Source organism: Zingiber officinale, chromosome 8A (genome assembly GCF_018446385.1).
Source record: "Zingiber officinale cultivar Zhangliang chromosome 8A, Zo_v1.1, whole genome shotgun sequence".
NCBI classification, from domain to species: Eukaryota; Viridiplantae; Streptophyta; class Magnoliopsida; order Zingiberales; family Zingiberaceae; genus Zingiber; species Zingiber officinale.
In genome coordinates, this window is record NC_056000.1 from 69272041 (window position 1) to 69290049 (window position 18009).

The 18009-nt window shown below is 37.6% G+C and overlaps 3 protein-coding genes across 5 annotated transcripts in view; 1 reads left to right on the plus strand and 2 right to left on the minus strand.

The window, feature by feature from the left end:
* Nucleotides 1-121: 121 nt before the first annotated feature.
* LOC122009407 (DAR GTPase 3, chloroplastic-like) lies at nt 122-3423 on the minus strand. Of its 2 annotated transcripts, none has more exons than XM_042565547.1 (9): nt 3247-3423; nt 2689-2847; nt 2451-2567; nt 2187-2330; nt 2019-2105; nt 1604-1719; nt 1338-1519; nt 569-626; nt 122-485 (listed from the first exon to the last, which is right to left on the minus strand). In XM_042565547.1, exons 1-9 carry the CDS (start codon nt 3349-3351, stop codon nt 362-364), a joined length of 1092 nt encoding a protein of 363 aa, XP_042421481.1. In that variant the 5' UTR covers nt 3352-3423; the 3' UTR covers nt 122-361. The 2 variants fall into 2 exon arrangements, with proteins under 2 accessions (XP_042421481.1, XP_042421482.1); XM_042565548.1 differs by having other exon boundaries at nt 2689-2835; nt 3247-3420.
* Nucleotides 3424-4468: 1045 nt separating this feature from the next.
* LOC122009409 (receptor homology region, transmembrane domain- and RING domain-containing protein 1-like) overlaps nt 4469-18009 on the minus strand; it is a 14064-nt gene continuing 523 nt past the window's right edge. The window contains exons 1-5 of one of the 2 annotated variants that reach the window (XR_006119558.1): nt 8994-9570; nt 8680-8904; nt 7542-7652; nt 6849-7449; nt 4469-5307 (exon numbers count right to left, since the gene is read on the minus strand). Coding sequence is in view for 1 of the 2 variants with exons in the window: in XM_042565550.1 (XP_042421484.1) it covers nt 4697-5307; nt 6849-7253; nt 8680-8904; nt 8994-9098 (1346 nt within the window). In the remaining variant the exon portion in view is untranslated. Of the gene's footprint in view, nt 5308-6848; nt 7450-7541; nt 7653-8679; nt 8905-8993; nt 9571-18009 lie in introns of those variants that run through there. The other variant, XM_042565550.1, reaches the window with a different exon arrangement.
* On the plus strand, nt 15393-17470 carry LOC122009408 (amidophosphoribosyltransferase, chloroplastic-like). The gene has a single exon (XM_042565549.1). The coding sequence runs from the start codon at nt 15484-15486 to the stop codon at nt 17164-17166; it is 1683 nt and encodes a 560-aa protein (XP_042421483.1). The 5' UTR covers nt 15393-15483; the 3' UTR covers nt 17167-17470.

Below are 18009 nucleotides of genomic sequence, written 5' to 3' on the forward strand. Positions count from 1 at the left end.
AGGAGGTTAGATTTCTGGATTAGTCGTCACGTGCAAGGGATAATCAATAAAACTAATTGAGATTATTATTATTTTTTATTTGTTTGTTGTATCTCGTACAATGCAACATGACATAAGCATCTACCAGAATAATTCATAAACACGTAAATTTATCTGATAATTAATGTTCGTTCGGCAGCTGTGTAGTAACGATACACCCATTCAAAGTAAATAAAAGTTACTTGTGTTTTATGTTAAGTACTCCACAGTTGGAAGGCGAAAACTTGGGAGCTCGACTGATCTACAAGGGCATTGCGAGGATAATAAGCTCGTTGCACTTGCTAACAGAAAGAAGGATATAGACATCCCAAGCACCAAAGGTTCACTTTGGAGGCCTTTCGAGAGCCAACCAACCAAATCTTCCCTTCCTGAAGTCGTTCAAGATGCGGAAAGCAGCCTGGTTAGCGTCCCCATTAAAGAGTTGAAGGGCAAGCTTCTCGATGAATCTGAGTTATCAGGCAAGCTAACGAATTAACTCTCATAAGTAGCAGGAAGAAAATAAGTAGAATTGGTTGAGATGCAAACTTACACTCTACCACATTGATCATCTAAATCAATCCTATACCGTTTGCGAAGAGATTCTGAGCCTGTCAGAAGACTTCATTGGTGAGAAAGAAAAAAAAACAATTTATTGTTTAAAATCATTTCTATAGTATAAATAACTCTTCAAGTGATATTTCTAGTATGATATCTATACCTAGATGAGATCAGCATGAAAAAAAAAGGTTAAAAAAAAGGCAGCCCGGTGTATCCAGTTTATGCCAATGCAAGGCCCTGAAAAAGAATCGGATTGTACATGACCTTATCCTGCATTACAAGAGATTATTTTCGCGATTTGAACCGTGACCACAAGGTTATACAACAGCAGCTTTATCATCAAAAATAATAATAACATAAAACATTGAATACTTTTCTATATGTTAAACACAACTTAAAATGCTAAAAATTTAAATTTATATATATATGAAAAACAATGCATCGGTTATTGACCATCACAACCTGTCTTTTGCAGTCTATATCTATGAACAAGATTTCTTTGTACACAATACAGATGAATCCTGAGCACTAAATTGTCTGTTTTTAGGCTGCTTACTTTTCTATGGACTATCAAACACTACTAGGGCTATAGTTGACGTCTAGCAATTCGATTCGCATGCTAGAGTTATTAGTGTCTACTGAAGATTTCGCCTCAAGTATTAGACATTCAAAACAAGTTTATGCAAATGTACATCAAATTGGCAGCAGGAAAAACATCATGATTACTGTATAGAGTTCACAAGTCTAGGAAAAGAACTAACCGGCTTCAGGAAGCCTTGTCAGCATCTGCACAAGAATGCCTGCAACATCAGCGACATCATATGATCTCTCTCCAATGTCATCACATATCGCAAGCTTTATTGCAGCTGCCTGATCACTAATTCTCATTGGCAATATGCCGGGAGAGTCCAACAACTCAAGATCTTTGCCAAATCGTACCCATCTTGTACAAGATATGATGATGCCAAAAATAAGTGTTTCTCATAAGAAGGTTATTGAACTAGAAAAAAAAATGAAAAGAACATACTTCAATTCTCTTGTAACACCAGGTCTTGCAGCAGCTGGACACATCCTTCGCTTTAGCAACCGGTTGATCAAAGATGACTTACCTACATTCGGATAACCAACTATTCCGGCACGTACCTTTACCAAAATCAGGACAACATAAGTGATCATCCTAAACATAAAAGCACATATATCTTAAGATCATTCTTCTATATGCTTCTGTAGAAATTGAGTGACTAATAGAACTTTGTTACATAAGTAAAAGTAGGCTACATCGCTCGAGCTGTAAATTTGCAGCTTGCGTGCATTCTATTGGATACAAAGCTCATTGCAGTCAAACTCTTGCTTGGGATTAGGATAAGAAAATATAAAAAAGGGACTATGTCTTCAAAGAGAATGTTCAGGAAAAAAGAGAATTTGCACAAAATGAGAATTACTGGACGAGGAAGTAGCCCTTTTGCTCTGCGTTTAATATTCACAGTAGCAGCTAAAGACTTTGCAAGCCTCCCAAGTCTCATTGTTCCCTGCATATGAAAAAACAACTAATATTTGAATATTCCAGCACCTAAGCTAAAAATCTAGTTCTGGTCAAGATTTTGGTGTACCATTCCAAGTTGCCCATTAGCAAAAACAACTTTTATTCCCTGCCTTGCAAAGAAAGTAGCCCATGCATTTCTGTCTGCAGTAGATATCATGTCTTCTCTATTCAGAACTAAAATCTTCTTACGACTTCCAAGCCAGGAATCCATCTGATTGTTCAGAGAAAAATAAGAAAAGAATTTGATAAATTCACTCGCAGTTTATTTTTTAACGCGAAGGCACTGAAGTCAGTTTGCTTTTAGTTCTCGTGTGTAGGCTCTGAAACTAACCTGAGGATGACTGGTAGCCAGTGGAATTCTAGCATCTCGAACTTCTATGACAACATCCATTAACTTAAGCTGCTCTTTCAGTTCTTTTTCTGATTTAGCAATATGACCTGGGTACCACTACAAAGTTCCAAAGTTTCAAGGTGAAGATTCAATGCTAAAACACTGGACAATGCAAAAAATATAAACTTGGTGACAGAACAATTTCAAAGACTGGTCCAAATGCACACCTTATGTATACCTGTACAGGGCGCAACGACCTAGTCCAATGATTTAAATCAGACTCCAAGTTCTCCCAATCACTTCCTTCAAGGGAGCTCTTTCTCCAATCACTTGGAAGATTAGGTTTATCTTTCAGTGCCCAAGTTAGTGCTGTTCCACCAGGAACCTGCAGTACACTCTTTGAGAATATTAGAAACCTATTTCAGGAACAACACAAATATGAATTGACAAGATAAAAATATGACGGCTTTTTTCCAGAAATCATTAGTCTGAATAGACAATAGAACGTGAAGCAAAGTACGACAGAAACATGAACGAATAAAGTCAATAAGCATGTAGATCAATAGAAAGGTGCTTCACAGGATGAGGCAATGCAAGCTCTTGAGCTATTTGATAAGAAACTATAGCCAGCTACAGTTGGAAATAAAAATGGTAACTTTCAGCATTCATTCACAGAGAAAATGCATCTTGCATCAAAATAAATAGTTCATGAAGCAAGTGATAGCTTCCATGTAAGTGAATGAGGAGGGGGAGAACAGTTGACGATAAAACCCTAGAGGAGGCTACACGGGCTTACCGAGTTCGACAGAGCGAGAGCAGCGCGGGTGGCTGAGATCTTCTTGATCCGTGGATACGAGGTGAGCGAAGGGCGAGGGTGCGGAGGAGGCGCCAAGGAAGCCATGGGAGAAGGACGAAGACCGAAAAGATCTCGAAGGCGGAGGATAGAGCCATAGAGGGCCAGAGGAGCAAGTGGAAACCGATCCGAACAATTTCATTCGACCCCCTAAAGTTTCTCTTGGAAACATTATATTTTACTCCAAAGTTTTACATCGAGTTACATTTTACCCATAATTTCTGACCCATTTCACCAATATTTTATTGAAAAGGGTGTGTATTTTTTTTAAAAAAAAATAATAATATCAAAATAGTATCAGAACATATTTTTCATTCGAAAATATCTTTAACTATAATTATTATGACTTATGAAAATAAACCAGGTAAATTTAATTAAAAATTAGTAATAATATTCTTTATCAACTCATCAAAATTATTTAAATTTAATTAAAATCATTTTAATTTAATCTAAATCACTGTAATTCCATTTCAGTAGCTACTATAATAGTTTTAATTAAATTAAAATAATGTTGATCAAGTTTAAATAATTGTAAAACAATAATGAAATAAATAAATAAAATTAAAAATATGCTACAATATTTATTTTAACGTTTTAAAAAATGATAATAATAGGGTAGTTTTTTTCATTTTTTCTTATATTTTGTATAATGTATGTTATGATTTTTTTTGTGTTTATGTTTTTTTATTATTATTTTAAAACCATGAGGTTCTAAATAATCACATATTGTGATTTTGAATAATCATATATTTCGATTCAATGCATAATACACTCGTAAATAAAAAGTTATAATATATAAATATATAAGACGAATATGTTATGTGGCGTGCCACTTAAGATTTAGAATGTACTAAAATTTAGTAAATTGACAATTTCAAAACTCACAAGCGGCCTTTTGAAAAAAAAGAGCAAACTCTTTCAAGGGAGGGAGAAGTACATACAACAAATTCAAATTTTAATGAAGAATTAAATAATATTTTACATTTGAGCATAACAAATTTTATATTTTTCAAAACTAATTTCCTAAGTCAATAATTAAATATTAATCAAAATTAAATATAAAATACATCTCAAGAATCAAGAGGAATTCCTTGAGCCTCTACAAACATGTAAGATGAATACTTATGGCCTAAGATATTTAGATAACTAGGAAGACACATTTGGATCGATGAAATAACTGATACATCAATTGAATGATTCAACTTCAACCACGGGGCGATGACTACTACTTCGAGAAGCAAGCGGTAACAACAACAAAACGAGATCAAAACGATATAAACCGAACAATCAGCCTGTACACAAAGGGGGTATCATTGTCGTACAATAAGTCGACTTTGCGATATTCATCACAAATCATGCTTGCTATCCGGGGAAACTGCAGCTATCGCATGGATCAGCATCCTGGTAGAGAATATGTGGAAGCGAGAGCAGAAAGACTTGCCTCTGATTCGGTGCAATGTCGCAAGTAAGATTGTCTACTGGAGGATGCAGCTAGATTGTTGGAGGTTGGATTACTCGAACCGGGTATGAAAGAGGATCGGAGTCTCGAATTGATAGGTGAATAAACGGAATGAGGAGATGTGATATAAGAGCGAGACCTATGGGACGATGAATTTCTAAGGTCCAAAGATGGTGAGTATCCGTAAGAACTATGTGGGTTAGGGATACGAGAAATGCCCGATGCTAAACTTGAATTAGACCGGAGATGAAATGGCGTTATTCGGATAGGTTGGGAACAAGGAGAACTAGCATAGGAATGAGATCGAGAATTTGAATGTGACTGTGGAGGCATTAAAGATATACGAACTGCTGGAGATGCTGCAACAGGTGAATGAACCGATGATGGCCGAGAACTGATTGTTGGAGTTGCACCATAAAGTAAGGGAGTGTGCTCGGTGGCCGGAAGATTAGTTATGCTTATGCCAGCCGTTGCATCTCGCTTGCAAACAGGGCAGAATGTTCTCCAAGAAGTGAGCCAGTAGTCGACGCAACACACATGGAACTCTGTTCAATGATTCAAAAACGAAAAAGATTAGTGTGGAAGAGCAAATTGCCCGTTCATGCGCCATACGATACTTAAAAAGAACGACTATAAACAATGGCGAAAAATGACCAACTACCAGTAAACACAATGCTCTTTCAAGTTTTGTCTCTAGAAAGCCCTAGGGGTTAGGGCTACAGCAAACTATAAAACACAACCGGCAAGTCGAACAAAAATTCGTCTGTAAAAACCAATTATGTATCCTCAATGTAAGAACTACACATGTGAAATAGCATAGAAATGTGAATCATAGAAGAACCCGGTAATACATCTATGTCAAGTTTCCCTTCTAGGTTTCAAATAACTTTAACTACCGTAAATATACTTGCATACGGCTTATGTGCTATGCAGTGATCAATCTAATGACGAAGGATAAGGAAAGAAGCTACTAGTAGACGAGGAGGAAGGTGTGCAGTTCCAATTGTCAAAGCTAGAAAGGCATCACACCAGTTATCGCTAACCCCTATTGACTAGGCTAACCATTAGGAGAATGTAAATTGTCTCATCTTGTAGCATGTGAGACCTGAGCCAATCTTCTACTACCAGTAGCATGCCGAGAAGAATGATTAGCACGTTTGTCGATAAATAGCACTGGAGCAAAGCAAGACTGCATGTTCGAATATCAAGTTAGTTGTTGGGGGGAGGGATTGTCGGCGTTGTGAGGGAATAACATGATGCAGCACCAAAACCAAGTTTACTTACCAAAGACAAAATGATTCCAAAGAAGAAGATTAACAAGGGGGAATTGGGGTGTCTTTCAAAGGCCCTAACCAACACAAAATTGAAAATAAACAAAAAAAATTCTAGGTATAATATTCTTTGAAAGAAGTAATCGAATATCTTAGAAGATTCAGTCAAATTTGGAATAAATTCTACCTTAAATAAACAAAAGGATCTACCAAAAACTATTCCTAATTAGCAACTAGCATCATGGCACCCTTCCATTGGGTACACCGTTATGGAGGGTGTTTGTAAGTAGACTAGACCGATGTGAAATTTGTTGGATGAGTCTATGATACACACTTGTAGCACATGAGGCGTGGAGAAGCTCTATGTGCCGTTTCTAATGATTTGAGCTGTTGTAAAGGATGAATTATGTCTTCATTATCAATGCTACAAAATTGTTTTCTAAATATACTAAAATGGGAAGAATTAGCGAAGTACGCAAATTGAAAAAATTTGAAAGCAGAAGTATTTTCCCATTTTTGTTATCGAGCATGAATGAGGAAAAATTAAAGACAAGAGGCAAGTCCAGTAGTCAACTGTCCATCAGTTATTTTCCTGCCCATTTGGAGAGACAAATCGGCAGGAAGATAATAAAGACTTCCTTTTCTATATTTATTTCCAAGTGGAGGACTAACCATAGTAACTGCACAGTATGGTCCTTAGTTTATGTATATATATTGTTTGCCGAGCATAACAACTTGTTTAAGATTTAACTTTATTTAGACTAAATCTCGAAGAAGAAATGAAATTATGATTCAATTGTGATCGAAATACTCACTATGACTACATGGAAGCACACGAAGTTTATCCCCTGCACAATAGTCTTCTAGGCAAATAGCACATGTTGTTGAAGTGCAATTATCTTCGACGACCGAGGTGAATTCGAGACTCGGCATTGCTTTCACTAAATGACTGCTCATTCCATGAAATTCACGGATGTGCGGAAGTGGAGATTGCTCGCGCCTTATAATATTTCTGCGCACCAAAAAACACATAGCAAACATAGCGGAAATGGCTAGTAGTGACATGAATGAAATGGCCACGATTGCCCACGCTGAGTTATCAACGGTAGGCAAGATCCACAACTCTAAATCAGCACGGCCAGCATAATTCTGCAGTGTCGCTCCTGAAGCCTTTGAAATGAACAAAGCGTGGATATGAATGCCGACTGAATTTCCAGCCACTGCAATATTTCATTAAAATATGAATCACTTAAAGGCAAAGGACTAAACGTTGACCACGATATAGTAGAACAAACTCAAGCAATTTATTGCAAAGACATAGATTCCCTGAAACCATTGGCAATAGAAGGAGGACCAATCATATCCAAATTGACCAATCTCAAAGAGGAAAATGAGGATCAACATTAACACGCTTACCTAAGGTAAAAAGGAATATATTAAAATGTTAAGTAAAAGATAATTATAAGTACAAGTAAAGGCTCTAAAAAGAAACAATGGAAGTAAAGTACGTTCTTGTTGTGTCCTATCGATTAGACTATAACTTTCGCCAACATACAGCTTTGAGTATCTGTTGCATGGATTCAACTATCCTTTTATTCTTTAGTTCTAATAACTGCAAACTGCAAATAATTGGAAAGACAATAGCTACTGTCGGCAGTTGTTGGAAAAGACAATTATAATGTGACAACAGGTGCTGAACATGAATGATCCCAAGAGGACAAAGCATTGTAAGAAATAAGAAATTACGAAAGCAAAGACTAGAAAAGGAAGTCTATGTGCCATCTATCCAGAGAAGTTGCACAGATCTTATTCCATCCTTGAGCTCGAAGGCCAATCATCATTAGAACCTAGGTAGCATCTCTTAGATAAGTTTTCTTTTCCTACCCCTCACCTGTCACTCTAATTGACTCAACTAACCAATTCAGCACATGTACATGCTATCTTATCCTTCTGTCTCTTATCTCGTCATCATAACACTTCGCAAATACATTTTTGTTATATATATCTCCTATTATCCTATGCATTCATCTCAACATTCTCATCCTTGCTAGAACAACTTCAGTGTGTATTATTTTTTAGCTACAACAAACCATCTTTTTTGCCTAAAAGGCATATGTTGATTGCCGGAGCATCCAGAATTTGGCGATTTTTGGTAATGAAATGTAATAACAGTTTGTAGATATTGATATATGTATTTGGTAATCATTTGGAATGAGTGTTGTGCTTTAAACCTATGGAATGTTTCCTCAAACCAATATGCTCACTACATTCCACTTCTACCCGTTCCCATGACTTCACATGGAAATGAAAACCAATTACAAAATTGATGTCGTTCCTGCCATCATAATGCCTACTCCCAATTCCACCACAGTTAAATTATCAAAGAGAAACAAATGAAGCCTTAATTTGTTTTGGTTATGTAATGCAAAGTATGATTGCCATTAGAAATTACATAGTTGAATCTTAATGGAATTATAATTTCATAACTTTGTTCCTCCCACTAGTTTGTCAAATATAGTTCTCATCAACCATAACAAAATTTCTTAAAAACTATAGTCTTCGGTAAATATCATATAAACATGCAGTGCTGAAGAGTTTATTGTTGAGTCACACTGAATGCAGAAAAAACAAATATGAAAAACTTACTTGAAATCAGGATCCCTCTATCTTCATTGTCGAATACAATTGCAGCTTTAAACCCAGCATATTGTGCATTCCTGACTTTAGTTTCAAAAGGACATTTTCCTCTGCTGATCAACACAAATGGAGTTCCTGAATCCTTAGCGAGCTCATTTGTTAAAGTAGTGCACGCTTCTAACGGTTCTGCAACATATAATATTCCAGATTCACCTGATTTTTTTATTGGTGAAGCTGGGCGTACAACAAAGAAGAACAATTGCAAAAAATATATGAGATCAAAGAAACCATGAAAGAAAGCTGAATGAACATAACAAGCTCACCAAAATTGGCTTCGACGTCCGGAAACGAGAAAGACACATTTTTCCCAATCAGCACCACATTACCAGCCGCTTCCGGAGCCAGCAGTGCGAGAAGAAGGAAAAGAGTTAGCATCTGCTTCCTCTCAGTCTCATCCTTGCACAAACCCATAGTAGGCAAACCAGGCAGAGCGCAAGAAACCCTAATAACCTCCAAAACCCAAACTTTGGCCAATCCCGAACCTCAACAACACCAATCCGTACTGAACGAGATCACAGCCCGCAGTGTAACGCCAAAATCAAACTGTTCGCAGAAAGAGAACCCGGAAAAGAGATTCCGAACCTCAAGCACACCAATCCGCGCTGGAAGAGCACAAACCACTGTATCGTACACCAGTACGCAGAAGGGATCCGCCAAAAATCGAATTTTTCGCAGTGAGAAAACCAGGAAAAGAGAGCTCCTGGTCACGAAAACAACGGCGAAGGGTCGATGGAAACGTCGGATTCCATAGGGGACGAGATACCATCGCAGTTCTTCGATTCAGGATTTCCCCCGAGATTTAGCCGCCAACAGATGATTATCACGTCAAATCACCTATCACATTCCAAAAATAATTTAGATTTAGATGGGAAATTGCCACAATTAATCCGATAGGTAAGTTTTAAAATGCATCCTCAACATTTACTAAATTTTAAAAAAACCACCCCTAAAGTTTCGTTAATAATAAAATAATATTGATTACAACTCATTTCTAATTATAAAAAAAAAATTACGGGAGTTAATAGACAGAAGAAATTTTTTCCTGGATACGTGTCCAAATTACTCTTTTATTCTATTATAGCATATATGTCACTTTCTTATCATCATGACAATCAAATCGTTTTTAAATAACATCATGTAAGGATAATCAAATAATCTATGTTGAGGACTATGTTCGTCCTTAGAATCTCTACTAATCCGTCTCAAGATGAATACCGAAGAGATAAATTATATATGACTACTAGTCTAGTTTTATCAAGTGATCCGGTAGTAAGAACAGGGGACTCCGCCCTGTGGAGTCAACGCCACGTGGAAGTCACAGTGGCAGTTGTCCATCCGGAGAGGGTCGGGTCCAACCGGCCGGCCGGCCGTCCGGTGGAATCGAACGTCCGGAGAGGGATGGGTCCGATCGGCTGGCCGACCGGACGATATTCGGTGATGGTTAAAGTGCCTAAATCGGTTCGGGCTCGGAGGAGAAGGTGGTAGGAACCCTTCGGCAAAGCCATAAGGTAACCGCTAATAGTCTCCACAAAGCACGTGATGAAAATCTCCCCAAATATGTCCGTCGGATGTTGAGGGAGCTGTCCATCCGGACGCCGGATCTGGAGCAAAGGGGAAAAGGACAAGGGACGTCTTTACAGCATGTATGTTTCACGTGTAAGTCATGCTCCAAATCTTGTGAGGGGATTCCACTGTCCCATAAGACTGTAGCAATATGGGTTAGGGAAGCTCACTGACAAGTCCTTACTGGGGTATGGGCCATGGACACGTGTACACCTCGGCAGGTGTACACTCACTTCTTCGCTGCCCTATATAAAGGCCCTCATTTTTCGCCGGAGGTACGCATTTTACGAGTTTTGAAGCCACTGTTTCTTTCTTGAGCTTCGCCTGACTTGAGCGTCGGAGGGTCGCCGCCGGAAACCCCTTCCCGGCCCGACTTCTGTGCAGGTTCGCCGGAGCTTCGTGCCACCAGTCGAAGATCCACGACAGCAGTCGAAGAGCGCCCCGTGCCTAGCGTCCGTTGATTCAGCATTCGGACAGGATCATCAAGATTCAAACTCCAGATCTTATGATGATAACATCTCATATGCTAATCACTTGACCCATCTGAAGAGACAAATAGTCTTTAAATAAGGATATAGGGATAGTTGTAAGAGAACCAAATTAAAATTAGTTTAAAATTTATAAAATAATTATGACTTAATTTCTTTTCTTTTTAGTTTAGTTTAAATATGACTTAAATTTAATTTATTTATCTATTTAGATAAAATAATTCATTATTTTATTTTTGGAAATTGTTTATAAATATTATGTATGAATATTTCATATTCTTTATTTATGAATATTAGTAATCTAAATATATCTATATGTTTAAAATTATTTATTTGATATATATATTAGAGATAGCAAATAGAAATATTAGGCGCGCTTTGATATTAATGAATCATTATGGGCTATTTTAAATTTCTGTTAAACAATGGGGGGTATACTGAAGTTTGATGGCGGCGTCTGGTTCTGGGACCAGACAAGACGTCGCTTTTGCGGGACCCGCACGTTGATTGGTTGTGGATTAGAGTCATCGTAGCGTGGACGATCTTAAGAAGGGGTACATCTGAGTTGGCGAATTGTTATTATGTGGGGCCACGAGCTTCGAGTGTTAATAAAATATTAAAAGAGCATTTATTCTTTTATTTTTTTTATTCTTAAAATATCTTTATTTTAATAATATTATAATTTTAATGATAACTTATTGTTATTGAGCATTAGATTAAACAATATAAAATGATGAAAATATTTACTTCGAAGGATAAAAAATAAAATAAAAATAAAAGGTATAAATTATCTTCTATCATTTATTATTTTAAATGATTAGGAATTTTTTTCAAGGATAAATATCAATATAAGCTATTTTATTTGTTTAGAAAGAAATATAACATTTTTGCAGGGATAAAATTAGGAAGAAAAAAAATATTTTTTATTTTAATTGGAAGGAACTAAAGAAAATATATTAAGCTACGTTTGGTTGGGCGTAATGTAATTGAGCTTGTAATGTAATTAAATTTGTAATGTAATGTAATCTTGATTACATTACTACGTTTGGTAATGAAATGCATGTAATCTTTGATTACAAAGGTGATTACATTCTTTTGTTTGGTGTCCATTATTTTTATAAGGAATGTAATTCGTATTATTATAAAATGACAAAAATATCCTACGACTTCTGTCGGCGGGCGCTACATCTCTGTCGGAGCTTGCGGTGGCCGCGGTCGCCGGTCGCCGGCCATCTCCGGTCGTCACCCTTCGCTAACCGTTGCCGGTCGCCGGCCGTCGCCAGTCGCCGTCCGTTGTCGGTCGTCGGCCGTCGCCGGCCATTCGCCGGTCGCCGGCCGGCCGCCGGCGGTCGCTTCGTCGGTCGTCGGCCCCCGGCGATCGCCGGCCGCAGGCAGCCGGGGCGGTGGTGGGCGATGGTAGTGGCGGCGGGCGAAGATAGGCGGCGACAGACTAGGGGTATATTTGACATTCAAATTTTTGTTAAAAGGTGACCTCGTAATGTAATCGGATTACAATGTGTTTGTTTTGTAATCCAGATTACAAAACTTCATTACATTTTGTAATCCAGATTACATTACATTACAAGTTTAAAATGAAACCAAACAAAATAATCAGCCTTGTAATGTAATCTGGATTACATTACAAGGCAGATTACACCCTACCAAACGCAGCCTTAGGATACTGATTATCTGATTCCTCATATTTAATCCTAAATTTTATAATGATAATATCATTGTGAGCTAGCCTACTCTCACTCATAAGGGGCTATATTTGATTCCATTCATGGAAACAACATGACTGGAATAAAAAAAAAACATTTTTTTCCTTCCATTCAAATTATATCATTTTGATTATCTTTATTTTTCCAATTTCTTCCATCCAAGTAAACAAATAATAATCAATGTTACACGTTTAGATGGAAAATTCGCATATGTCAAATTATTCAAAATTCAAATGTCACCTAAATTTATGAGATTTAACAATTTGGTTTAGTTTTATCATACGAGTATTTTTTATAAACACAATATTTGATGATTTATGCATGTTAGAAAGTTTATCGTCAAAGATTAATTTGAGCTAAAATACTAAAATGAGTTGTTTAATTTTAGTTGGTATATATTGAATGAACATATAACAACAATTAGTTTTATCTTATTAAATGAGATTAACTATATTAATTCTTTTATACCATTAAACTCTATTTCCTATTCTATAATAATTTATATTTAAATAAATTTTATGTTACACATTTCTCATAGTTTCACATTATCTAATTAGAGTATCAATTACCATCTACATATATATTCGTATCATCTTAAATATGTTTCTTGTAATTTTTTTCTCAATAAATGCAACCCTAACCTTTTCTCTAATTTTTTTATTTTTTATCTTATCTGTTCTTGTATGTATGTTCATAATATCTCCTCAATTTTAATCATCCTACTTATATTGTATATAAGACATCTCTCTATCATTTTTACAAAAATGATCCTAAACACTTACGGAGTGTATTCAATCAAAAGATTGAATGACTTTCATTGATTTTTTTTTTAATGATAGACTTTTGTGAAGTTCATATATTTTTATTAACTTTTATAGAATCTCATATAGTTGTGAAAAGAATTCCATGGAATTTTATAAACTTTTTTGCAAGATTTTTACATAAATTTGTAAATTTCACGAAAACTTGTGGATTTAAAGGGGTGTATTCAATCTTGGAAAAGCGTAGGCGGTCATGGTCTCGCACGATATTTATTTTCAAAGAAAACCTAAAATACCCAATTAAATTTATTTTTTTAATAAAATAATAAATAGAAAACTTGTCCATAAAATTTTTTTTCAACTTTTTATATTTTTATCTTTTTTGGGCTAAAAACAAAGAGAAAATAACGTCTCACTTAAAAAAAACTTTAATAATATAATTTTAAATTCAATAATATTATAATAATTTTAAATATTTTTATTTTAATTTTGATCCAAATTAACCTAGAAATATTGGTCGACCCTTTAATTTGGTCAAATTTTTAATAAAATGTTAAAATTGATAAATTTGATTAGTAATAAAATTAATAATATTATTATTAATTTGATTAGTAATAATATTATTAAAATAAATGAATATAAATATATAAAATTTATTTAGGATTTTTTAAAATTTAATAAATTTTATAGAATATTTTTAGGTCGAATTTCATTAGACTTTATTAATTAAGTTGAAAATTAATTTGATTTATTAATATATATTTTATATTAAAACCGACTATCTCAAGTTTCTCTTCCCTCTATGCACAGTGCCGCCATAAAATCGACTTCGACTTCAACTTGCTGGCAAGCAGTTGACGAAAGCATCACCGACCGCCTGAAACAATTTTTCTATTTGTTTTCCTCATTTCCGGCACACCACAAGCTTCACCGGATGACACTCATTGTTTCCCATGATGAGTAACCGGAGAAAAAAATCTCCACCTACAACCCGCTGCCATGAGTCGCCACCGGAGAAAAGGCTGTAAGCAGCTGCTATTCCATTCCACCCCTTTCGATCCATTCTTTTGTCGTTATAACGTCGGAGAACAGCATTTCAGAGAACTCTCAGCTTTGCATGAAATGAGAGGTTGATGCAGGCCGCCGAGAAGTTGAACAAGGATAGGGCCTTTAAGATCAAAGAAATAATCAAAATTGAGGAGTGTGAAGAGAAATGATTTATTTGTAAAAAATTAAAGCGATTTGAAGTATCTAGAAGAAGACTTTTTATTTTATTTTTAAATTTATACCAAGTGTTTTGGAGAGCTCTTATTGATTAAAATTTATATCTAAGGATTTCTAAAGAATTATGAAAATCTATTGAAACTTTGGATACCAAAAGATTTTCATAAATTTTTAAAAAGCCAAGTTTAAATAGACTTTTTAAAACTTTATAAAAATTTAATTTGGATACCACTTTATTTATATAAAGTTTATAAAAGTCTAGATTGAATATACTAGACTTTTGAAATCCATAAAAATCATTCAAAGTAATTAAAAGTCCAATATTAAATACATCCCCTTAAAAATTTTTATTGAATATTACTAAACTTAAATTTAATATATTTTATCTTTATTTTACTAACCTAAACTTTTCATTTCTAATATTTTTTTTTTATCACAATTCAAATTTAACGTTTATTCATTCACGAATTTTATCTACTAAAACAATAAGTATTAGATGTGTCCAATAAATTCGTTAATAAATATCAAATCGAGTATCTTGCTAATAAAAGTTTAGTTGATTTACAACCCAGTTCTCGAGTTATCATCCACATTGTTTATATATACATAAATGTATTTTAGGCTTCACTAAAATTAGTTAGTAAAAGGGGAAGATTTTTAATAATATAGTAATATAGTAATATATATATATATATTAACGAAGGTATAGTCAATTTTTTAATTTCAATAAGAAGAAACCTTATTTAGGCCATTTATTTTATTATGGGCCTTATAGCGGTAATAATATAAATTAGGGGTTTTTTTTAGGCTTTGACCAACTTTGAGGAAGTATGTTGCCTATTTTCCTTTTTGAGGAATATAATTTAGTAATTTACCAAAATTGGTGGTGTGATTGAATATATTTTTCAACTTTGGGTTTTTTTTTTTCTCTTTGCGGGCGAATTATTAACACCGTCGCCGAGTTGCCTTTCTGGGCCGGCCTATCACTGTTCTCCCATGGCCGCCGCCACCATCACCGCCGCCGCTGCCGTCTCCGTCTCCGCTCGCTCCCCTGCCACAACCAACGCCGAGACCGCCACTTTCCACCGCTATGGACAACTCACCAAATCCTCCCATTTTTACCGCATCAAGACCCAGCTAAAACCCTATCCCTCTCTCTGCGGCCGCCGACCTAATCGCACCGCGCACGGCCCTTCGTCCCTCCGCCTCATCGCTTCCGCCGTTTCCGCCGGCGGAAACCCCTCGGTTCCCTTTGCCTTAGATGATGCCGACAAGCCTCGCGACGAGTGCGGCGTCGTGGGCATCATCGGCGACCCGGACGCCGCCAAGCTCTGTTCCCTCGCCCTCCACGCCCTACAGCACCGCGGCCAGGAAGGCGCCGGCATCGTCTGCTCCGACGGAACTACTCTCCGCTCTGCTACCGGCCTAGGTCTTGTCTCCGAGGTCTTCCACGACCCCCGGACCCTCGCCCCGCTCAAGGGCGATTCCGCGATCGGCCACGTGCGGTACTCCACGGCCGGCGCAGCCTCCGCCCTCGCCAACGTCCAACCCTTTCTCGCAGGTTATCGATTTGGCAAGCTCGCCGTCGCCCACAACGGTAACCTCGTTAACTACCGACGCCTCCGCTTCGATCTAGAATCCAGAGGCTCCATCTTCAACACCTCCTCCGACACCGAGGTGATTCTCCACCTGATCGCCACCTCCTCCTCTCGCCCCCTCCTCTCGCGCGTCGTCGAGGCCTGCGAGTCCATCGAGGGCGCTTATTCCCTCGTTTTCCTCACCGAAAACAAGCTCTTTGCCGTGCGCGATCCCCACGGATTCCGGCCACTCGTCATGGGCCGGCGCCGCCGTACCGGCGCCATTGTGTTTGCCTCCGAGACCTGCGCCCTCGACCTGATCAACGCCGAGTTTGAGCGCGAGGTGAACCCCGGCGAAGTGCTTGTCGTCGACGGCCAGGACATGAGCATCACATCCGCCTGCCTCATGCCCGAGAAGCCCCGCAAAGCTTGTGTGTTCGAGCATGTCTACTTTGCCCTTCCCAACTCCGTCGTCTTCGGTCACCCAGTCCACGCCTCCCGCTACAGCTTCGGCGCTGCTCTGGCTCGTGAGTCCCCCGTCCCCGGCGCAGACTTCGTCATCCCGGTGCCCGACTCAGGATTCTTCGCGGCGCTCGGCTTTGCCGAGGCCTCGGGGATCCCATTCCAGCAGGGCCTCATCAGATCGCATTATGTAGGCCGCACCTTCATCGAGCCTGACAAGGAAGGGCGCAACCTTGCCGTCAAACTGAAGCTTGCGCCTGTCCGGACCATCCTCGAGGGGAAGAGCGTAGTTGTGGTCGACGATTCAATTGTGCGAGGCACCACCTCTTCCAAGATTGTCAATCTCATCAAAACTGCTGGAGGAGCTCGAGAGGTCCACATGCGCATTGCTAGCCCTCCCATTGTTGGCTCATGCTACTATGGTGTTGACACCCCAAGGTCAGAAGAGCTCATTTCCAACAGGATGAATGTCGAGGGAGTGAGGCAGGAGATTGGCTGTGATTCGCTTGCCTTCCTCTCGCTTGACAGCCTCAGGGGAGCTTTTGCTGATGAAAGCCACATGTTCTGTGATGCATGCTTCACCGGCAACTATCCTGTGCCACCAACTGAACAGGAAGCTGTGAAGCTGACTGAAGTTTGAGATTTGCCTTTCCATAATTTGGTATAGTTCATTTCTAAGTTATGCATTCTAATTTGAATGAGCCTCCAAATTTTCTGTCCGCTCACTTTTAAACTTTTCCTTGGCTAAATTTCTAAATGTTTAAGCTCTTTAGGAATGAAATTTCGCAAGTGGACTAAACATAAAAGTTTTGCTTGGAGTAAGTCTTTTTCTTCTGTATTGTATACCATCAAGTGGTCTCTATCCTTTCTAGTTGAAACAATAACGAAGATACTTGGATGAATACTTTTAGAAATGAAATTTTGTGAGTGTAGGTTCTTGTTAACCGCACCTTATTATTGTCTTGTGATCTAAACTACCTTTGAAGTTTTGCTTGGGGTACCTCTTTTTCTTCTGTTTCGTATGCGATGCAGTGGTCTCTATCCTTTCTGGTTGAAACAATAGTGAACATCCTTGGAGGACTAGTGGAATTTGCTCTTTAAGTTTTTCTTGCTTTGTTTTATATCTTGTGATTGCTTTCAGTTGATAAGTTGGTATGCCTTTATACTTTGATGAACATAAATGCTACTCTTGTCTTTGCTCTATAAATAGTTTGATCTGTTATTGTTTTTCTGTCAAAACTAATCTGATTCATTGTCATCGTTCTCAAATCAGACTGCTGGTACTGAATAAGCAATTTAGATGAATTTCATGAGTCATGACCTCTCCTGATTAGTGTTCATGAGAATATTTTAGTAGATCATAGGTCTTCCCTCTTAATCTCTCTTCCCTCTTGAAGTGGGATTTCATCACAGTCAAGATTGTGAGCTGGAATTTAGGATCCTATGAGCTTATGACCCAAACTGACCTAACAATGCTCATAAC